The sequence below is a fragment of the Cucurbita pepo genome, chromosome 3 (assembly GCF_057944985.1).
Source record: "Cucurbita pepo subsp. pepo isolate OVF chromosome 3, ASM5794498v1, whole genome shotgun sequence".
Taxonomy (NCBI): Eukaryota; Viridiplantae; Streptophyta; class Magnoliopsida; order Cucurbitales; family Cucurbitaceae; genus Cucurbita; species Cucurbita pepo.
The window spans coordinates 4108792-4132607 of NC_141800.1; the positions used below are offsets into that span (position 1 = coordinate 4108792).

A 23816-nucleotide genomic window follows, 5' to 3' on the forward strand; every position below is an offset into this window, starting at 1 on the left:
TCAGTAGTTTCGAGATCACTGAAACCCACAATTACAAAAACACACAAGAATCAGTAACTTTAGAACACCAATGTCTAGAACTTCTAGATAAGATCAAAGTAAGCAATCTAACTTATGAACAACTCGGTTTTGAATAGCATACTTAAACAAGTTGTAATCGACCGTCATAAGACAAGACCACCCGAAAAAAACACATCACATGCATAGAACAATTCAAAAAAAAAAAAAATTTAATAAGTGAGTTGTCCATTATAAATAGACTCATTCCTTCTTCCATTAGAAAACCCACCAATCTCTCTCCTATTTTCTCTTTCTAACAAAGCTTCCTCTTTTCTTCCATGGCCTTCATAATTTTTCTAACAACACTTCTTCTAATATTTATTGCATCACTTGCAAAGATTTCATATGATACTTTCTCATTCTACTGCCTCACCCCTAGAAGAATTCGGAAGACGATGGAGCAACAAGGCGTTCGTGGCCCGAAGCCCCGGCTGCTGATCGGAAACATCCTCGACGTAGCGGGACTTGTGGCGAAGTCCACGGCCAACGACATGAGCTCAATTGATCATGATATCGTTGACCGCTTATTGCCTCATTATACCATTTGGACAAAGCAATATGGTACGAATAGTGCTAAGAATATGAATAAATGATTGAATATACGATGACCCGTTTGGTTTGATCGAACAGGGAAGAGGTTTATTTACTGGAACGGGACCGAGCCGCGGTTATGTCTGGCCGAGACGGAGTTGATCAAAGAATTGTTGGGGAAGAAGAGCAGTGTGTGTGGGAGATCATGGCTGCAACGACAGGGGACCAAACATTTCATAGGGAAAGGATTGTTGATGGCAAATGGGGAAGATTGGTATCATCAACGTCACATCGTGGCTCCTGCGTTTATGGGAGATAAGCTTAAGGTGAGATCGTTTTTCGGAATGAACCGTTTAATTACGACTTATTTGATCGTTTTTTCGGAATGAACCGTTTAATCTATATATTATCGGTGAGATTCCACCTCGGTTGGAGAGGAGAATAAAATATTTAACTGTGTGAAAACCTCTCCTTAGTAGACGCGTTTTTTCGAGTAAAGTAAAAAAAGGAGGTGGGTTTGGACTGTTACAGAAGATATCAAAGTCAAACACTGGGTTATGTGCCAATGAGGAGGCTGAACCCTGAAGGTGGGTGAACACGAGGCGGTGTGCCAGCAAGGACGTTGGCCTCAAAGGGGTAGACACGAGGCGGTGTGCCAACAAGGACGTTGGCCCTGAAGGGGGTGGACACGAGGCGATGTGCTAGCAAGGATGTTGGCCTCAAAGGGGTATACACAAGGCAGCGTGCCAACAAGGACGTTGGCCTCAAAGGGGTAGACACGAAGCGGTGTGCTAGCAAGGACGTTGGTCTCAAAGGGGTAGACACGAGGCGGTGTGCCAACAAGGACGTTGGCCCTAAAAGGGATGGACACGAGACGGTGTGTCAGCAAAGACGTTGGCTCCGAAGGAGGTGGATTAGGGTGTCCCACATCGATTGGAGAAGAAAACAAGTGCTAGTGAGGACGCTGGCTCCAAAGGAGGTGAATTACGAGATTTCACATCGGTCAGAGAGAAGAACAAACTACTCTTTATAAGAATATGAAAACTTCTCACTAGTAGACACGTTTTAAAATTTTAGAGGGGATGCTCGGGATGACTCAAAGAGAGGACAATATCTATTAATGGTGAACTTGAACGATTACATTTTTCAAATAAAATCTACGAATCGCAACAGATCTATTCGACAATGCCAGATGAATTGGAAGGTTCATATCAAAATGGTTCATTGTACCTTTTGTTGGTTAAAAAGAGAATGGTGGGACCCACATGTATGAACAATATTTGTCAAGAAAAAAAAATAAAAAAAGGATTTTTAGTATTTTTAATATATTTGGGACAAAGAAATTGAATTTATTTTATATATTTGTAATCATATTATTGGAATTTTTATATGATTTTTGTAATGACATGTAAAGAGCTATGCGGGGTTCATGGTGGAATGCACTAACAAAATGATCCAATCAATGGAGACCGAGTTGGAATCGGGCCGGACCGAGTTCGAGATCGCCGATTACATGAAGCAACTCACCGCCGACATCATTTCCCGGACCGAGTTCGACACCGACTCCGACAAGGGTAACCAAATCTTCCACTTACTCACTCTTCTCCAGCGCCTCTGCGCCCAAGCCAGCCGCCACCTCTGCCTTCCCGGTAGCCGGTAAGCTACCTGTCTTTTAAATTCACAATTTTTCTATTTATGTATTATCCAAGACTTAAAAAAAAATATATTATATTAAAAAATTAAAAGCAAAATAGCTTTCACACCCCAAGTCAACTCCTACCAATTATTGTCTTGTTTATGGAGACGGAGAGCTTTCCACACCTTTGTCAAAAATGTTTTACTTTCCTCTCCAACCGACATAGAATCTCACAATTCATCCCTTCAGGGCAGAGCCTCCTGACTCACGTTCATTCTTTTATGCAATTGATGTGGGTTCTCACAATCTACTCAATCCATCCCTCTTCAGAGCTCAACCTCCTCGTTGACATTCATTCTTCTGTCCAATTGACGTGGGTTCTCACAATCTACTCTTTTCGGGGCCCAGCGTCTTTGCTGGCATTCGTTCGCCTCTCCAATTGATGTGGGTTCTCATAATTCACTCCTTTCGAGGCCAGTGTCCTTACTAGTACATCGCCGAGTATCTGATTAACGTTGAGGGAAAGTCCAAAGAAGACAATAATATGTACTAGCAGTGGGCTTGGACCATAAGCCCACTACATATGTTGTCCTTGTCCTTAACAAGTGGCATTAAAACCGTGTCTCTAACTTAGCTATACTGATAGAATGTTTTTGGGCGTCCATGTTTTGGTGCAGGTTTGTTCCAAGTAAATACAACAGAGAAATAAAGTCACTAAAGAAGGAAGTGGAGAGGCTGTTAATGGAGATCATTGAAAGCAGAAAAGATGGTGTGGAGATAGGAAGAAGCAGTTGCTATGGAAGTGATCTATTGGGAATGCTATTGAATGAGCTGCAGCAGAGGAAGAACAGCACCACCACCACCACCACCACCCTCAACTTGCAGCTCATAATGGACGAATGCAAGACCTTCTTCTTTGCTGGCCATGAAACCACCGCTCTTTTGCTCACTTGGACCATCATGTTGCTTGCTACTAACCCTAATTGGCAACACATGGTTCGTGCCCAAGTTAACCAAGTTTGCAACGCTCGAACCCCGTCTATTCAACATCTCTCTAAGCTCACTTTGGTAACTAATCTATCTCTTCCTCGTTCCATCAAAATTTTCAAAAATACCCTTAAATTTTTATAAAAAATCATTTCAAAAATACCCTGTAATTCTAAAATGTTCCTACGGTTAATATATATATATAGATAGAAATCCTATGTCTACTTTCCTGTTTAATTTCAAAGGTACTAACAGTAAAAATAAATATTTTAAATTTTTTTCTAAAAATTTACCGGTATTAATGTTACTTTTGAAACATGGTACTAACAGTTTCGTCTATACACCGATGATAAAGGCATTTGGCCTACAAAATATTAATGATTTTCATCCAAAACCAATTGTAAGTACATTTTCGAACTTTTTTTTACCGTCAAGGGTATTATTAAAATTTTTAAAAGTTCGAGATATTTCAGCTTCAAATTTAGCAATGATTTAAGTAGAGTACATGTGTAGTACGAGGAACAGGAGACATGACATTGATGTACACATGATATGTTTTGGTCAGCTAAACATGGTGATAAACGAGTCCCTAAGGCTCTACCCGCCCGCCACGGTGCTTCCAAGAATGGCGTTGGAGGACATGAAGCTAGGAGACATGTTCATCCCCAAAGGCCTGTCCATATGGATTCCGGTGCTGGCGATTCACCACAGCGAAGAGCTATGGGGCAAAGATGCCAACCAGTTCAACCCCAACAGGTTCGGCGCCAAGGCGTTCGGTGGCGGGCGGTTCATTCCATTTGCAGGCGGACCAAGAAACTGCATCGGCCAAGGGTTCGCCATCATGGAAGCTAAGATCATCTTGGCTATGTTGCTCTCCAAGTTTAGGTTCACTATTTCCGACACTTATCGCCATGCTCCTGTTGTTGTTCTCACCATTCAGCCTAAGTATGGAGTTCAAGTTTGTTTGACTCCCTTCACTTCTTAGAACCTTTTATTATTCTTCTACTCTACACGTTTTCTCAATCAAAATAAACTTTACATGTTCGATTACAGACCCGTCTCCTATTTCATTCTCCATTTATTTTTGCTGAAATTGAGACGTACATTCCCCATATAGTCTATTCGGATCGGGATCAGGCTCAATTCTACTTAACATCGCGTTAAATCTAAAAATATTTCGTAAGAAAAAAATATAAGAAATGATTCGTTCTCCTCTCCAATCGAAATGGGTATATATATATATATATATATTGGAGTGGGGCGGGGTCGGGGAATGTAACACATGTCCTAGTCTCCATTTAGCTAATGAAAAAAATATCTCCGTGGTCCCTCCCTTACTTTCCATTTAAACGAGGATTATGTACCACGCTGGTTAAATGAACATCTCTATGTTCAATACTGAAATTTTCATTATACTATTGAAAGATCGATCACACGTAACAATAAATTTTTCATAACCGTGACAATTATTTATTAAATTTTTATATTTATTAAAATATTAAGAAAATACATAATATAATATTAAGAAAAAGTATATTTTTTATAATAATACTGGATTTGAACAAATAGTGGACTTCTAACTTCCCCTTTAAATTAAATAGTCATAGAAATAAAAATAAAAATAAATTAAGATTAATTGAATTAATATATATTATATATATGGAGAGGTGGATATATGTCTTATTCTCTAGGTTTCATGCTCCATAAACTTAGCAATGATGTGCCATCACTATTTACCTTTCTTTTTCCTATTAAATTAAACTATTCGAACCATCCCGACCAAATTGGACTACCCAACTCAAACCATAAAGGTTCGGTTGTGAGCTATATTCGAGTTGTTCAGGTCACCAATCCAACCAACCTGAAATTTCGAGTTAGTCCAAAATAATAGATATATACTCATATTTTTAATCCAAATGTTTAAATCTCTCGAACTCCACTTGTGATGCTAAAAAAGAATACTACGAGGTAACTCGGGAAAGATGAATTTAATAATAATGATAATATAGAAAATGAATGGCCAAAGTAGTGGACATGTTCATGTCGAGTTTATCCATAAAAAAATAAAAATTTAAAAACTTTTAATCAAATTATACGTAAATTCAGATAAGTGTTACAATCTTAACTTTAAATACGGGAAATTCTTCGTTTTGTATTTAATAAATTATAAAATATTTATAAGCGAAGATAATTATTATTATTATTATTATTATTATTATTATTTTCCCGTCCACACCAACCCACAACCTTCCTTCCCACTCATTTCTCATTTTAAAAATATGATTATTTAATTTTATATAATTTAATTTTTAAATTTTAAATTTGTAGTGGGTAACCATCCATTTTTTAGGGTTTATTTAAAAAGGAAAAATTAAAATATATAATTAATTAATTAAAATAGAAACAAATATAGAATTAATTATTTTATATATAGCTAAGGTTGGAGTGGCTAACCATCATTACATCGTCTTAATTAATTGATGCCTCGTGCAAGGTGCAAACCTTATGTTATAAATAATATATACTATTCCCTACCTTATCATACGAGTTGCACATATATTATAAATTTAATTTTAGCGGGTTAAGACATATATTCTTTTAATAAAATTTAATATATAGTCTGATGTGTAATTACAATTAATAAAATTTAAACGTGGAAGATAAAAATTAAGAAGCATATACTTTAGGGTGAGAGGATATATTCAACGATAATTTAGTGCTTCTTTCCCACTAGTGATCATAACAACTAGAAATGACTTGTTATTACCTTTTACGTATATATATAAAAATTTATCATGTATATTATTCTTCGTGGCCGACCCAATTGAATTAAAAGGGTTTTACTCTGTTCGAGATTATATCAAATCAATCTTCTCTTAAATGAAAAGGGTTTTGTTCGATTGAGACAGATCAAATTGATCTTCTCTTATATGAAAAGGGTTTTACTCGATCGAGATAAGGTCAAATCGATCTTTTCTTAAATGAAAAGGGTTTTATTAGATCGAGATCAGATTAAATCGAGAACGAAATGCAATATTGGGTCAAGGGTTTCTAAAAAGGTGGGTTGTGGTAATGCATTATTGACTTTGGAAAAATGAGGAAACCTCCCATTAATTTGTGTGGGTTGTTTAAATTCCATATCTTTCAAAACTCAACATTGTGGGTTGTTAAAAACTTGTCTTTCATAAAAACGGAATACAAGTCAATTTTTTATTGCTAATTATCGTTGTTAGCCTTACGGTTTTAAAACGCGCTACTAAGGAGAGGTTTTCACACCCTTATAAGGAATGCTCGATATCTGGCTCTGACCCCGACCGACGTGTGATCTCACAATCCTCCCCTCTTTAGGGCCAGCGTCATCGCTTGCACACTATTTGGTGTCTGGCTTTGATACCATTTTTAACAGCTCAAGCTCACCGATAGCAGATATTATCTGCTTTGGCCCATTACGTATCGTCTCCAACTGATGTGAAACGCATTTGTTAGGGAGAGGTTTCCATACCCTTATAAAGAATGTTTCGTTCCTCTCTCTCCAACCGATGTGGGATCTCACAAAACTATAACATGTAATATGAGATTCTCATGTGAAGTTACTCATTATGTGGATATGATATGATCTATGAGAGTCGTGCCTTAAATGATATGAGTTATATAAGATGTGGTCATCCCTCGACGATTGAAATGATTACGAGGTCGCAATTCACCTTTATGTGTGTATTATTGAGATGTGTAGAAGAGCCAAATGATGTCAATTCAATATCGAGATAAGCTTATAGGAGTTATCCAATGTATCAAATTGAATCGTGATGTCGTCCATCATTCACCTTAACCCTTGTAATCTTTATTCCTAGATGTCGAGTCAACTGTTACGTCTTAGCACATTTAAAGAGAATTAGCTACCTCTAAGTTTGAGTGGCATTTCACTTCCTAACCCGAACTTATCCATTGATCCTTCAATATTGTCCACCAACGTGCTATAGAAGTTACCCTATTACTTGGGTGGACTTGCCACAATCCGAGCTTCCTTCTTAGCAAGAATTATTACAATCGAATATGGCTAAGAATGATTTGAAAGGGTATTATGACCCTAGGATCTTCAAGAATTGGCCTAAGAAAGACCAAATGTGAGCCAAATGTGAGTGCATACAGCAGCAAATTCAAAGAGAACTAGCTAGCTCGTGGTTTGAGTGGCATTTCACCTCCTAACCAAACTCATCCACGATTCTTCAATATTGTCCACGAACATGCTATAGGTGTAACCCTATCACTTGGGTGGAATTGCCACAACACGAGCTTTCTTTCTAGCAAGAATTATTACAATCGAATAATGACTAAAAACGATTTGAAAAGACATTATGAAACTAGAATTTTCAAGGTTTAGTCGAGACTTAGCTTAGGACTCCACTACTCGTTGTATTTGGTTTTGATATTGATTCCACGCATGACTTTAAAAGTCATCATGATATTACTAAAGAACCTCGAGAAATCTATTTCGTGTAGCTAGGTTAGCACAAGTAACACGAGCATATACAATGGTATTAACAACAAGTGCTTTTTAAACAAGTTCAAGAACTAACAAAACACTGCCGACAAACATTACGCTGATCAATGCGCGATTTTCTAAATATCAAAACTTAAATCATATGATTTGAAAACGACCCTTATGTTGAGCCGACACAAACCCTTGATGAAGAACGAAGAACAAGAACAAGAACAACGAGCTTCCCTCGTCCTCATGTGAATGTTTCAATAATGATATATAGTCGGCTTTCCCCTTGTTTCCAAAACATGTCAAATTGTATGTGTCAAATCTTGTGCCCCAAATTCATCAAAACACAAAACAAAGATAATGCTTTACCAATATGTGACAATGACTCAACTTTCCCTATCATCTTCACTCTCCCTTTTTGCCCCCACCCAACCCCTTTTTTTACGATTTCTCGTTTAACTGATTTCGAGATTCACAGCTAGCTGGGTAAGAGGGTGTAAGTGGAACGCTCAACGTCCAAGATTCAGATCACGAATTAAAACCCCAGTTCAGTACCTCTTACTCCAACAGACCATGTTACGTACTTGTCACTCCTAAGAGTGAAGACGACTATCCCCACAAACCAACACGAGTTCTTTTACCATGTTTTGTCAAGAGGTGACCCAACATAGAATTGCTCATAGCAAAGTGCACTACATATGATCTCAGTTCATTCATGTATCTCATTTTTACTCGAGCGTCGTTCTCATTCAAATGTAGTCTCGATTCATTCATGTACTTTTGTTTTACTCGAACATCACAGGGAGCCATGAAACTAACCCTAAACAACCTTGTGAATAATCAAAATGGAGTTAAAACTTTTTAAAAACATGCATGTGCTAACATTCAAAATGTTCATACCAAGTTTTTGAAACAAAAGTTATAATGGGAAAGAAAATGGAGGTGGGGGATGTTTATGTGTTCATATAAATGAAGCAAAGCAAGTCACATCAATTATTTCACTAAACAAAGAACAAACCATATGGTAAGTGAGGATCCCTTGTTTCCCATTATTCATATCCCAAGTACACCTAAACCCTAAACCCTAAACCCTAAACCCTAAACCCTAAATCTAGAAATATACATTTTTAAAAGCAATAGTATGTATGTATGCATGCCTACTTCAAGCACTTCATTACTGATGTTGGAGATATTAATTGTTTATTGTCGAGTATCAAAATATTTAGATTCCTATATTATGAATTACATTTACGTAGCTAGTAATAACTTGGCGTAGTTATGAACGTATAATACTAGTTAGACATGTTTAACATCGTAAAGTTAGCTCGATCTGATCCTTATTCATCTAATAGTAGAATCGGGATTAATAAAATATTATGATAAAGATGAGTAGGAGGTAAGAAACTAGCCAAGATGTGTCCTTTTCTAATCCCTACAAAGAATAAATCAAACATTATAAGTACAAACCTTTTGTTTGAATTACATGGTATGTATGTCTTTGTTCCAAATTACCAGCAGTCTTTTGAGCATGTTCTAAAAAAAACATGTTTAGTCAACTTGTCACGGAACATATATGTTTGAAATTATACAAATTAGATGGGTCGGGACTAAATATCAATGTCCACAATAATTTTTAAAATTCTCAGTTCTAAAATTATTGTCTAATAAGTTTCTGAACTCTCAATCTTGTGTTTAATAAGTTATTAATTTTTTTTTAAATTTGATAGATACTAAATTAAAATATATATATTTATTAGTAACACTCCTTTTTTATGTTTAAATGCATATAATTAGGTAAATCTGTTGAGACTTTCATTTGGGCTTAGCGATTACTAATGGGCTTGGGTGTAGGCTTTCTTATGTTGGGCTTGGACTTGATCTACTGGGCTTGAGATAAGGGTGGGCCACTGGGCCTTTTTCTACTCAAAATTATTTGGAAATTGGAATTAATTTCTAAAAAAAAAAATAGATTGAATTATTTGAATTTTCCAATTCTCACCCAAATTTTTTTGAACTATTTTTATTAATATGCTTCGGAAATTGAATTGTTTTTATTTAAATTATTTTCGAAAATTTTAATTTATTATAGCTTAAATTCTTATAAATTGATTTATTAAGATGACATTTCAGATATAATTAATTGACCAAAAATTAATTTACATGTTTTTTATATGATTTCAATTTTGTCGGCGGCCAAATCCTAATCCATTGAACCCGACTATGTTGACTTCTATTTAGCATATTTACATGCTGAAACAATGGAATATAATATTAAAAGGGATTAATTAATAAAAAGTTTAAAAAGAAAATATAAATTCATTTTAAACAATATTCTTTAAAAAAATACCTTTAAAATTTTAAAATATTCTAAAAAATATATTTACGATTAGATGGAAACAAGTTAATTATTAGTATAATAGTGTTTAAAAAATATCTTAAAAAGTTAAAAAGCATACTATAATTAAAAAATAATTATGTTTAATAAGCAGAAAGACGTATTTTTTTATTATTAATTTAACCTTTTTTAAATTAAAAACTAACAAGTCATATGTTGGGGTTTTTAATACGAATGTTAAAATATTTTAAAATATAAAAAATAAATAAATGAGAATCTAAGAACCATTTCGCCTCCTATTGCATTTTTACAGGATAGTCCTTTTCTATACAGATTGAGACCATTTTTTATATACAAAAGGGGAAAGGGTTAAAACAGTAAATTACAAGAAAGCGCAACTCGGAACGAACTAAACAAATGGTCGAGATCTCTTCTATGTCACCGTAGATGGCAAATCCCCGCCGTCAAAATTGTACACTCTTTTATTCTTGCTTATTGTTTTTCTGTTCTTATTATGGTTGCCGTCGTTGTGGGTGTGGGCTCACTATTGGGCCATTCTTTTAGGCTGTAAAATCAAGGCCCAATACAGTATTGCACGCCTCGTTGTTATTGGGCCTCAACCCCCCAACGTCGGCCTCTATCTTCCGCTTCTTCATTGGAATCACGTGCTCGGCACGTGACACCGGCTTCATCCCCAGAGTTAGTTCTAGAGCTAATTCGCTTTGCGGAATTGGCACAGTGCCGCCGCCGTGACCTGGACGTTTTTGTACGGAAGTGGATTCTGATCGGAATAAAACTGGCAGTACAGGAGGAGGAGAGAACTCCGCCGTCGATACTGAAATCATGCTATCGGTTTCTTTGCTCTCGTTTTCAACATGTGGAGAATCGGATTGGTGACTCAACGACGACTCGCCGCTTGACGATCGGTTCAACTCGATGGAACACAGTCGTCGAGTCGACTCATCCACGGTGGATGAGATTCCTTTACACGCTTTCGTCTTCCCCGCAGACCGCTTGAACCGGCACCGAGTCGTGACTCGCCGATTGACTCCGCCGTCGATAGATGCAGCGGAGTTTTCATCCTTAGAAACGTGACGAATATCGTAGGCTTTCAACGGCGGTCCATCACCAGTAGCCGCTGCCTCAGAGTTAATCGGCGTGATCGGAGCACCTTTAAGAACGGCCTCAACAGCCGCCTGACAGAGTTGCCAACTACCAGACCACAACAATCCAACCGATCCGTAAATCGGATTCACAATACGGCCACAAGCCTCATAGAGAAGAGATCTAAAAATTGCTGGAAAACGAAAGCGGAAACAAAATTCAATCAAAATGCACAAAAATCAGAAACAGAAACCGATCCGAAAAAAGAGAAAATCAAGGAGAACTAACCAGGACGGAGATGATCAGGACCAGCGTTGATAAGGTTCATGAGTCCAGCACGGCCATAGAACTTGGCGAGGAAAACAGTAGCGTTGGCTTGAGAATCAGGACTCTTGATCCAGTGCAAACAAGGTCGAATACTGCAATTTTCACTGCAACCTTTGCGAAGAACTCTGCAACCATTACAACTCATCCGCATTTTGATCAAGAACAGCAATGGCAGAAAGGAATCGGAAGCATAAAATTGGGAGAGAAAAATGGGGGAAAGTGTTTGTTGAAGGATATGAGAAAGAAAGTACAGAAGGTTATTTAAGGGGGAAAGAAATGAGAGCTAATACAATCTGGGAGGGCACCGGGTTTTTCAGGGAAAATGGGAGCACGCAGTTTTAAAATAATTATAATTATAATAATAATATTAATATTAATAAATAAATAAATAACCGGTTTCCAATTTCCATGCTCGTGGAGCTTGGATTTTGAACCCACTTTTCCATGCTCTACCAGCACCCAAATATCATTCCTTTTCTTCTCTTCACCCGCTTTCCTTCTGCGTGTCTTCCACTCGCTTTATCCATTTTCATTTTTAAATTACTTTTAATAATTATTTTTAAACTTGTATGGGTATATATTAATTTTTTTACACAAATAAAATAATAATAAATATTTGAAAACTGATCCTAATTAATAAATATTAGAAAATCCCAGTAGAGAGATCCAAGGCGCGTGGGTTTCGTTTTATTGTTATTATTATTATTATTTTTGCAGTCTCTAAATTGCCCTCGACCGACGCGGCACAAATAAGGAATCCCAGGAAGCAAGTGGCAAGGAATATGAGGAGGGCAAAATAGTAAATTACATAAAATTTAACTCAAAGCTGACGACGGGTGGAAATAAAGGAGGAAGAGAAGACAACATGCAAAAAAAGCCAAAAAAAGAGGAGGCGCGTGTTGGAAAACGCGCTGAGGTTGTCAGAAAATGGTCGAATTGCCACATAACGTGGAATAAATACGGGCCCACGCACCCGGTATTAAAAATAATAAATAAATATCATTAGAGGTTAGAGAAATCTCCTGGTTTTCAGGAAGATGGAAGAAGAGTGGTTTTGTTTTGTTTTTTGTTTTTTTTAAGACAAAGAGACAAAAACCAAAACCAGGAGCCGGTTTTGTCCGGTTTTGCGGGTCTGTGGGCGCTCTATAACCTGTAGCCAACGGTTTCAATTTTTTATTTTATTTTTTTTTTAATTTGTATAAATCGCGTGATTTTATAATAAATAAAAACTTTTTTTTCCAAAAATATTTTCTTTTCAATTATTTAAATTATAAATCTAATCAAATAAAAAATTATAAATGCATAAAATATTAGTGGAATTAATAAATAATCAACAAAAAAACAAAAAATATTAACTTAATTTATTGATAAAAATGTGCAATTTAATGGTATAAATATTAATCTAATCAAATAAGTAATTAATGTACGAAAATTAAAATTACTATCATTTAATATATTAAATAAATAATCAATAAAAATAAAAGGTATTGTGATTAAATCATTAATAAATATTTAATTTCATTAAATCGAATACTCAAATTAGCAAATTTTACAATTGTAAGTTTGTTAATGTAATTTAATGTTTATTTATTTATTATTATTTGAATAATAAGTTGGGGTAAGAAATTTAAAAGATATATATTTTATTAAAATAATTTTCTTTTTGTTTTGCTAAAATTAGCAAGTGGTGATGGAGAGCAGAAAGAAGGAGGACACGTGGCAGAAGAAGAAGAAGAAGGGAGAAATGTGCCGTTCATGCAACGCAGAAAGGGAAAAGGACGGATAGCGCGTGTGGGGGACGCACCCAGATAATCGTGGAAAAACGTCAGGTTAATGGGACTCCTGGTTTTTGGGAAGTCCGGAGTTTTGAATTCCATTTCCGGTTTCTGGTTTCTGGTTTTAGTGTGGGACTATGGGCGCCTCCCTTACCACCACGCAACTAATAGTACCAACTATTTAATTCAACTAATCTCTTATTTATAATTACTTACTCATCTATGACTAATCATTTCTTTTCTTTTTTTTTTTCTTTTTTTTTTTTATTTCCTTTACACTGGGCTTGTCGGATTCTTCATTGGGCCTGTTTGTGGCCCAAATGACACTGGGCTTCTCATAACAATTGGAAGTCTTTAGCCCAGGCCCACGTGCAAAATGAGTTTGATCAAAGCCCAATAAGTAAAACTTTTTTTTTCTTTTTTTTCAAGTGTTTGGTTAAATAATTTAAAGTTATTTTGAAAATTTTAAAACACTTAAAATTCCTAAAATATAGTATTTTATAAATGTTTATTTTTTCCAAAAATACATAATTTTTTTTATAAAAAAAATGGAACACGTGTTATATTTATATTAAACATGACATAACTGAGAAAAAATGTTCTCCACTTCATCTCCGTGAGTCTCCACATAACACAATTCACGAGTAAAATAAAATCTCTAATCATAACTCACTTTTATTAAAAGTAACCCGAAAAAAGATATTGAAATCAAATATGGTAATAAAGTAATTTGGAATATTGGGTTGGAGAGATAATATATTGTGAGGGTTTTGGTTAAAATTGGGTGGATATGGATCGATTCCCACAACAATCAACTCAACTTTTTTTTTTTTTCATTTAATATTTAATTTAAATTCTTAGATTCTTGATTTTGTGCTGATTTTACCAAACTTAACGATCCAAAACATATTTTACATATTTTATTTAATCCTACTTTATGTAAAGACAATCTAACCTACCACCTAATATCATATTTCTTATCTACTACAATTATTAATTAATAACAACAAACGTGGGAGTTCGAGAATTAGGAAGTAGTCTTAACCTCAAAAAGTAAAGGTTGTAGGTCACGTGACTGCACCGAGTTGGTAACTATTGACAATAAGGATAATGTGTAGGAAATGGCCAGTATCGCTCAATTGGTAGAGTAGAAGACTCAAAATCTTCGTCTTACCGGTTTGCTATGAAAATACATAAGGATAATGCGTGGAAATGAAATGGTCAATATCGCTCAGTTGGTAGAGCAGAGGACTCAAAATCTTCGTCTTACCGATTTGCTATGAAAATAAATAGGGATAATGTGTAGAAAATGAAATGGCTAGTATCGCTCAGTTGGTAGAGCAAATGACTCAAAATCTTCGTTTCACCGGTTCAAATATGCTATTGACAATAAGGATAATGTAGGAAATGAAATGGCCACTCAGTTGATAGAGCAGAAGACTGAAAATCTTCTATCTTCATCTCCCTAGTTCAAATCTGCTATTGCTCGCTTTCATACTATGACAACTCTTTTGACATGATATGATAGGTCTGGTCTCCCTACCCCTATCCCGAGAAAAAACTAACAATCCCATGATGGTACAAAAGACGCACAAACATCCAGAACCACATTCCTTTCGTGTGCCGATCTAAAAAACCAACAAAAATGTTAATCTAATTCGCAGACATCCTAAACAAAGCCTCGAACAAATTTAGACATTTTACTCTCAAACATCCTAAATAAAATGGCTGAACGAAAAAGAAGATAGAACAAACAATAATCCAAGAAGATGGGACAAATAATTACCACAATACATTTACATGGCAAATGGACCAAGAACCAAACAGCAAAAAACTCTATACATTAAAACTCATGGTGATCATCAAAAAAAAGAAAAAAGAAAAAAAAAACAAGACTCATCCCTTCCCAAACCCAAACCTTTTTCTCTACAATACAAGGTTTGTTTGTCACTCAACCAAACACTCCCACTGTCCCACACAAAGCTACCTTAAAAAACCAAAAAAAAAGACAACAAATTCGGATGATCACCAGCAAAAACATCTTCTTATATGTACACTACTACTACTAGAGATGATGGGTTCTCAAATTCTCTGGTTGTTAAAAGGTAAGCTTTAGGCCTGTGGTTGAAATGTTTTGTTGCAGCACACTCTTTAAGCTCCATTCTCTATTTACACTTCCATTCATGGAGGTTTCTTTTTTTTTTTTTTTTTTTTTTCAAGCAACTGCAGGGATCCTAGAATTCTGTCGGTCCCTACTAAGACAATCAAATCCTTCTACTCTAACTGCAGCCGGTTTTAGACCAAACTTCATCCTCGCACACCCTCCTCCTTTTGATGATGCCGACGATGGAGATGACAGACCTGATGGGGAGTATGCAGGCAATGCTGCCATAGGACTCACTTTCTCATCTCCAAACCGCGCATCTTGGATTAATGGGTTCGAAGCCCGGCTCGGCGGAGACCCACTAAAATATGGGGGCGACGAAGCTACGTGGCTGCTCGATTGTTCCGACCCCTGTGCCATTCAACGTTGAAGTCAATCATATTGTACAATAAACAGAAAGAAAACAAGGTTGAAATCCAGACAACAAACCAAAGCTCTATAATGAATGATAATGATACCAAATCATATTCAAATATTGAACTTATAATTAGAACTTGCCTTCTTTAAGATGATATCTAGGAGATCTGCCCCAGCTTTTGAATCACAAAACTCAGTTTGGTGCCATCTTAAGGGCTGTTTAATGTGATTGTTAGCAAGAATTGCGAGTCGCCTGGGCTTTGGGCAGACAATTGGGTCCTTCAGATCAGAGATTGAGGCAAAGCCCTTAGTCTCCTCACGTGAAATAAACGTATTCTGCTTAACAATATAATGATTCATCTTTGAAACTGGCAGATCCACAGAAGAACGCCTGCAAATATCCCGATTCAAACGGCGTTGAGACAATCAATACACAGCAACTCTAACACAGTCAGATCTAATGGAAAACTAGCCAAATATTCATTCAATCAAAGCTCGAAATCTCATAATTAGTCAGATCTGATCGAAAACTAGTAAAAAAATCCATTCTATCAATGCTAAAACTATAGCCAAGCAACAGATCCAAATCTCTTTAAGTTTCGAATCAACAGATCTGAGCTAAGAATCCAATTTCCATGAACAAAAACACAAAATCATAACCTTTCAGCTAATTTTTTGGACAAAAAACTTCAAAAATTTTCCCAACCAGCAACAGATCTGAGATCCAGACCAAGAAAACAAGAATAGATCTCTTTTTATATGAAAAAAAAGACTACCAAAGAACAGATCCTTAAAAACCGCGAACAACCTTTCTCAGAATCAACCTTTCCCTAACGAGGACAAACCCTACGCGAGACCACAACATGGATATAGAGAATTAGGATTAAGGAAAACCAGGTAAGAGTCGTCTAGATCCGGGAAAAACGAAACAAAAATAGACAAACCACACAACAGCCAAAGAAATCGGAACGAAAAATCTTCGGGAAACCACAAAAGAATTGAAAAAGAAATGGATAAAAATAGACAAAGAACAGATCAGTTCCATAGAAAAGGCGTAATAGAGATAGAAATTGAGACCTGAAGGAACCCAACCCAACAAAGAGATAAGAAAAGCTGGAGCTTTAAGCCACCGCCACGGGAGGGGAGAAAATCGTTAGAACGGAGGTGGGTTTTATTTATAGTGGAAGAGGGTAAACGCCAAACGGGCGACGACCGCTGAAAACGACGCCGTTCAGGGGAGATTTTATTTTTGGAAAATTAAAAAAAGGAGAAATTGGAATTTATTTTTCCTTTTTCTTTTTCCGACAAAAGGAAAATGATGGTGTGTTGCTTTTGAGCTGGCGTTGAGCAGTTGGAAAGTGTGTAATTACCGCTAATTCAAAAAAAATTATCTTCTATTTTTACTTTTAAAAGTTTTTTTATTTATTTATTATTATTTAGTAAATTATTTCAATAAATTACCGTTTTAATCCTTTATTTTTACTTTTATTATTATTTTTTTTATTTTAGTGAATTATTTGAACCTATCTACTAACTATCTAAATTACAATTTTAGACATTTGGATTGCTTCAACATTTTTGGTAGGCGATCTGTATTCTGTTTTATGTCTGATTTTTGTGCGTTCAGATTCCCTGGATCTATTAATATACATGTGATTTTATTAAATATTAAATTTTTTATAAATTTTGAATACCATTTTTAAAAAAATAGTCCTTGAAAGTTATTTTTTTTATTAACTTAAAATATATAGATATATATATTATTGATTTATTAAATAGGCTAAAAATCAACTCTAAATTAAATGATCATTTTGAAATATTTACAAAAAAAAAAAAAAAAAAAAAAAAACCAAACTAGATAGGATTGAAATTGAATTATAATTGAAAATTTTGAATTATTTGATTATATTAGTATATAACGTTACCAAATTATGAAATTTTTATAGCATTTTTGTAGCGATATGGTGGAGAGACAATTAAACGTGTCTCTCGTTGACGTTGTTGAGATAAGCTTTAATGTATGCACATGTACATTAGCAGATACCGGAAATTATTTTCCAAGATGTAGTTAAGGAGGAGAAAGTATAAGGACCATTTTTCATAAAACGGACTTTAAATCTTCTCGTGTATTTATTCGTCAAAATTGATAGTTCATTAGAACTCTTTTACCCATTTGGTAACATTTCATGGCCAGAATTTGAATCAAAAGACAGCTATGAATTTTGTTTAGCATGATTTGTAATCGTACAACATAAAATTGCTCAAAGCAAATAACCGTTTGACAGCTATGAATTTTTTTTAGCATGATTTGTAATCGTATAACATAAAATTGCTCAAAGCAAATAACCGTTAATTTTGACAATAACCGTTAATTTTGACATTTTTGAGTCACTACAAACAAACAGGAAAAGATTAAGAATTTGATATTTTTTATTAAGTTATTAAAATCATTTTAACTAGCTAAATTATTATTTAATTTTCATTTATTAATGAATAATAAAATGCCTTAAATTAGGATAATTTATTTAGCAATGAATCATAATAATTATTCTCGATTTTAATAAAATTATATATACTTTTTAGGATAAATAATTAAAATCATTAAATTGAAAAAATAGTAATATTACGTTGTATTTCAAAAAATCAAATATCATCTAAATAAATTATTTTAGGTGAGCTAATTATATAAGGTTATTAATAAATTAGTAAAAAAAATTAATTAATTATTTAAATAACATGTATAAATTAATTATTTCAATATAATATTGAATTAGTTTTAATTAATTATAGTTATTATTATTAATTATAAATTTAATTTAAATTAATTACTTATGTTTTAAAATTATAATACATTAATGATACAATAAGCTAATCAAAATTAGTCAAAAGAAATAATCAATTATAAATAATTAGTTATAATTTTTAAAAAAATAATTTTTTTTTACTCGTTATAATTTACTAGTAATTTCATTATTCTCATAAACTTTTATTCCTAAAAATAAATTAAATAGACATTTAAATAAATTATCATTGATTTATTCTAATTAAATTATTAATTAAATTGTCAAAATATGATTAATTATTATTAAATGTCTACATGACAATAGTTATTCTAATATTATTAAAAAGTATAGCCTAATAAAAAAACTATAGATATTTTTTTAGCTGATGTAATTTTATTTAAATAGCTATTTTATTTATTGTATTTACATCATCAAATATCATAAATAAATTTAATAATGTTTTATATGGATAATTCTTCCATTATTGGTAATTTTTAGCCGATTTTATTATAATTAATTAATATTAAATAAATTATTAAAATTATAATTTATTATCATTAAATAATTATATTTCACATTCAAAGTTTATTCTAATAATTTTTGTATTTAAGTTAGTTTTAAATATTAATATCAGCTCAATTCTCCAAATAAAAAATATATTACTCCAAAATAAAATGACTAAAGAATCAATTAAATAATAATTTATTATTGTTTTTTTAATTAAAAATTACGTTTTTTTTTTTTTTGTTAACAGAGTATTTAGTAATTATCGCATATATATTTTCTATTTAGATAGTTGCATACAACATTAATAAAATTTTGATTTCGATTCAAAATAATTTATAAAATTGACATTTTAATTTAGATTACTTTTCATTATGATTTTTTACCTTATCAATTTCGAGGAAGTAACACAAATATTTGTCCCATATATATTTTTCGTCCCGGCTATGTGGCTTCGTTGAATTTTAGGAGGTTTGTCTTCACCAATCGAACATCGTTTGTGTGGAATTCAAATTTGTTCAACTACACACGCCGACTGCGCGTGCATGTTCAATCATCTGCGACAAATCCGACTTGCCTCTACACTAGGTCAAGTCATTCGACTCGACCTGGCCTCTGCTCGGGGCCAAAGTCTCTTAATATAACGTCGCATCTCATCTTGTCATCTCGATCTACCAGACTATAAAATTCACAACCCGAGCACGGTCAAATAAATTTTAATATTATTATCTTTATGATAAATTTGCAAAAAACACTTATGCAGTATGGCGCTAAACTTTCAATCTATTTTGATCTAATTCGAGAGGAATATTGAAGTTAATCCACATGGAACATGTGACACATCTTTCTCTGTGATTTAGGCACCTAGAACATGTGTGGTAGGCACGATGTGTAGTTTTGATTATTTTACATGTCACATCATCTCGAAATGTACCGTTAAAGCACATGAAAGATAAGTGGATTCTTATCCCATCATGGTACGAATAATCATAAAAATAAAAAAATGTAAACGCCAGTCAATAAGCGATGTGTACACTGGTCGGAGTAGGGGTAGACCCTTTCCCTAGTATACGCATTTTAAAACCGTGAAGTCGATGATGATTTATAACAAGCCAAAAGGAACAATATATATTAACAATGGGCTTGAGTTATTACAAATGATATCAGAATCAGACATTAGGAGGTATGCTAGTAAAGACGTTGACCCCAAAAAGGGTGGATTGTGAGATCCTATATTAGTTGAAGAGAGGAATGAAAACCTCTACGTGACAGAACTTCTCCCTACCCAAGGTTATATACTGTAACCCGTTGTTATTTCTCTATTGCTTGCTTATATAACGTCTCTTTCAAAAATCGAGGCCAGAGGCTCGAGCATACGTCGCTTGGCCGTAGGCGACGCAAAAACGAATTGGCTTAGCTCACTTGTGGTTGGAAAGTGAGTGCCGCACAATTGCAAATTCGCTGCCATTAAAAATGCGATTGTGATAAGAGACGTGTTTTAAAACGTAAGTCTAACGACCATACATAACGAGAAGGGTATCGGTGACCTTAGGGTTTGTAGATGAAAACAGAAGAAAGAGGGGGTTTGAGCGGAGTCAATAAAAGGTTATTGCGTGGAAGAAGGAGAGTATATAGTGGAGGGATTACTGTGAGAATGGGTGTGAAGCAAACAGGAAAAGCAATTCAGAAATGGGTCTCATCACAAACCAACAAAAGGTGGAAAGTGGAGAAGAAGTGGAAAGGACAACAATGGAGACGATAAGCATTACTCACCAACACCACTTTCGGACGAACACCTCTTCTTCTAATATCTAAGTGCCAAACTTGTACGCTTCCTTTTTCGCTCTAAACTTTCTGTCTACCGCTTTTTTAGTTCCTTCTTCCCTTTAAACTCACTAACTTTTCTAGGGTTTGATGAAGACGCCATTATCGTTCTTTGCAACATGGCTTTCTCTCTTTATTCTTCTTGCCTTCCCAGTTCCCCTCTCTCAATTAAGGTGCGTTTTCTTGATGATTCTTATCTGTTTGTTTTTCTCAGATCTGTGTATCTTAATCTATACTGAGTTGTGATACTGAAATCGTGATGTTTTGCTTCCAAATTTTGATTTCAAGTGAATCTGGAAGTACATATTGTGCTTGGTTTTCTTGTTTAATGATTTGGGAATTCACTGTCTATAATGTTCATTGGGTTAAATCAATCCCAAAATGAAGAGGGAAATATACTCTTGGATTGGTTTTGCTCCAAATTCGAGTTGGATTAACTTACAAAGTCTACAAATCTAGTCTCAAACTGAGTATTGTGTCAAAATTCTTATTACATTCTTGAACTACTTGTATGATCATGGCTTAAAGTACATATGGATGATTCATGGTGCTTCTATTGTTGCTTATGCTCACTTTCAACGATCCAACATCAGTTGGGAGGAGAATGAAGCTTTCTTTATAAGGGTGTGTAAACCTCTCACTAGCAGACGCTGAGTGGAAGCCTAGAAAGGAAAGCTCAAATAGGACAATATCTGTTAGCGGTGGGCTTTGGCTGTTACAAATGGTATTAGAGCCAAATACCGAGCGATGTGCCAGTGAGGAGGAAGCTCTTCGGGATGTGGACATGAGACAGTGTGCCAACAAGGACGCTAGGCCCCGAAGGGGGGGTGGATTGTGAGATCCCACATCAGTTGGGGAGGAGAATGCAGCATTCTTAATACGGGTGTGGAAACCTTTCCCTAGCAGACACGTTTTAAAAACCTCAAGAGGAAATCCGAAAGGGAAAGGCTAATAAGGACAATATCTGCTAGCGGTGGGCTTGAGTTGCTTACGAACTTTAAATTTTCTGGTTAATCGTAGCCTTTGTTGGCTCTTTCCTCGAATTTCGTCTAATTGTGACCTTGTTAAACTTGGAGGGTCTCTGTCACTTGCATATGGAACACTTCTTTGACCCTATAAGTGCTTTTTAATCCATCTTCTGCTTGTATTCTTTGATTTTTCTGTATGCTTTAAGATTTGTAGCTTTGTTTTATCCAACTTTTGGAGTTTCCTCATCATGAAAGTTCATTTGCTGTCGAAAACTTGGGGCAGATTACAAAGCCCTGTTGTGATGTCAGACATGGCCTAAGATCTTCCATCTCTACAAGAAGTTATAGGCCTGATCTTTTAGGCCTATCAGTTCATGACTTGACTGCAGATGTATCAAGAAACTGGAGTTTCATTACAGGATCAAGAATTGCTATTAAACCAAAACTTGCAAGAGTGGATTTGTCCAAGAAAATTCATGGAGGAGTACATGCCTCATGTAATCACTTGCCCTTTGAACTTCTAAATTACTGAATGTTTTTAGAGTTGAGTAGCTATAATCATCTCTGTTGAATGGTTGTGACTATCGACGTTTTGTTTTGTGAATCTCCTCAATAGGATGATACATGTTTTGTTCGTCTGTCCAATTTACGGCCTATGATCCATAATATTGCTTCTTGCAAGAACATGATAAAAACATCCTTCAAAAAGTCCTACAGATCTTCTCTCCTGTCAGCATCTCGTGATCTTTCATACCCTCTCTTAGAATTTTTTGATTTATGATGCATCTACTCGGGTGGGAATTGTTGTTAATACGCAACATGTAGCCAACCGAAGAGAGCCAAATAATTTATGTATTGAATTAAAGATCAAGAAGAATCTCCTTTCTTCTGTTATTTCTAAACGACTTTATGTTTTCATTTACAGGGTTGGCTAACGCTCAGGTTGCTAGCAATGCTTTTACTTTAGGTACAGTAGCTGTTCTACCCTTTTATGGCCTCATGGTTCTGGCTCCTAAATCAGAATTGGTATGCTAAATTTGAACTATTTTGCTGCATTCCAAAGCCACTTCCACAGTAATTATTAGGACATCTTTTTGATTTCTACAGACTAAGAGATCTATGCAAAGTAACATACCATATGTGGTGCTTGGGCTTCTATATGCATATCTTCTGTACCTTTCTTGGACACCCGAAACTTTGCAGCTTATTTTTGCAAGCAAATATTGGCTGCCAGAGGTGAGTATTTATTTGATCATTCGAGAAATTTCGACGATATCGTATGGGTTTGTTTTGTTTTAGTCCATGTATTGTATTGTATTGTATTGTTCAACTCATTGTCTGTGGCACTGTGAATGTTCAGCTGTCTGGTATTTTGAAGATGTTCTCTAGCGAAATGACATTAGCTTCTGCTTGGATTCACCTGCTGGTTGTTGATCTCTTTGCTGCAAGGTTTCTCTCTTCCTTTTCATTTAGTTGCCTTGCAAATTGCTGTTCTAATCTATGCTGTTAGTTTTAAATAATTGCTAATAGCGGTCGAGGAAAATCGAAACTTTCGTAACATTAAAAGGAAAAGAATTCTTTGAATTTTGCAGGCAGGTTTTCCACGACGGAGTTGAAAATCAAATAGAAACTCGACATTCTGTGTCTCTTTGCCTCTTCTTTTGCCCCATAGGAGTCCTCATTCATGTTATCACCAAAGCATTAACACATAGAGATGGTCCTGCAAAACATGGTACGTGACAAGGCAGAATACATCTCAACTGATGCTTCACCCATCTCGTCAGGATTTGTTATTCTAAGCTCTTATTAGCAAATGTCATCAGAACTTGAAAGCTATGCAAAGTTTTAGCACCTAGTAAACTCCATTGTTTCGCTCTCCGAGTATTTGATGCCTGCAAGTCTATGTTTGGGTTCAAACCATAGCATTAAAAGTGTCCAATCTTCCAAGTTTCGTAATGACCAAGAAGTGCTA

At 34.9% G+C, this 23816-nt stretch overlaps 4 protein-coding genes across 5 annotated transcripts; 2 read left to right on the top strand and 2 right to left on the bottom strand.

Moving 5' to 3' along the window:
* The first annotated feature begins 296 nt into the window (after nt 1-296).
* Nucleotides 297-4215, top strand: LOC111791442 (cytokinin hydroxylase). Its single transcript, XM_023672787.2, has 5 exons — nt 297-621; nt 691-917; nt 2006-2247; nt 2905-3295; nt 3780-4215. Exons 1-5 carry the CDS (start codon nt 339-341, stop codon nt 4197-4199), a joined length of 1563 nt encoding a protein of 520 aa, XP_023528555.2. The 5' UTR covers nt 297-338; the 3' UTR covers nt 4200-4215.
* Nucleotides 4216-10308: 6093 nt separating this feature from the next.
* On the bottom strand, nt 10309-11790 carry LBD40 (LOB domain-containing protein 40). The gene is made up of 2 exons (XM_023672930.2): nt 11431-11790; nt 10309-11335 (listed from the first exon to the last, which is right to left on the bottom strand). Exons 1-2 carry the CDS (start codon nt 11618-11620, stop codon nt 10599-10601), a joined length of 927 nt encoding a protein of 308 aa, XP_023528698.2. The 5' UTR covers nt 11621-11790; the 3' UTR covers nt 10309-10598.
* Nucleotides 11791-15434: 3644 nt separating this feature from the next.
* Nucleotides 15435-16983, bottom strand: LOC111791243 (uncharacterized). The gene is made up of 3 exons (XM_023672506.2): nt 16843-16983; nt 15907-16156; nt 15435-15759 (listed from the first exon to the last, which is right to left on the bottom strand). Exons 2-3 carry the CDS (start codon nt 16123-16125, stop codon nt 15460-15462), a joined length of 519 nt encoding a protein of 172 aa, XP_023528274.2. The 5' UTR covers nt 16126-16156; nt 16843-16983; the 3' UTR covers nt 15435-15459.
* Nucleotides 16984-20678: 3695 nt separating this feature from the next.
* Nucleotides 20679-23722, top strand: ABA4 (abscisic acid (aba)-deficient 4). Of its 2 annotated transcripts, none has more exons than XM_023671874.2 (7): nt 20679-20878; nt 20961-21049; nt 22128-22341; nt 22770-22870; nt 22952-23080; nt 23205-23293; nt 23437-23722. In XM_023671874.2, exons 2-7 carry the CDS (start codon nt 20996-20998, stop codon nt 23582-23584), a joined length of 735 nt encoding a protein of 244 aa, XP_023527642.2. In that variant the 5' UTR covers nt 20679-20878; nt 20961-20995; the 3' UTR covers nt 23585-23722. The 2 variants fall into 2 exon arrangements, with proteins under 2 accessions (XP_023527642.2, XP_023527643.2); XM_023671875.2 differs by having other exon boundaries at nt 20973-21049.
* The last annotated feature ends 94 nt before the right edge of the window (nt 23723-23816 follow it).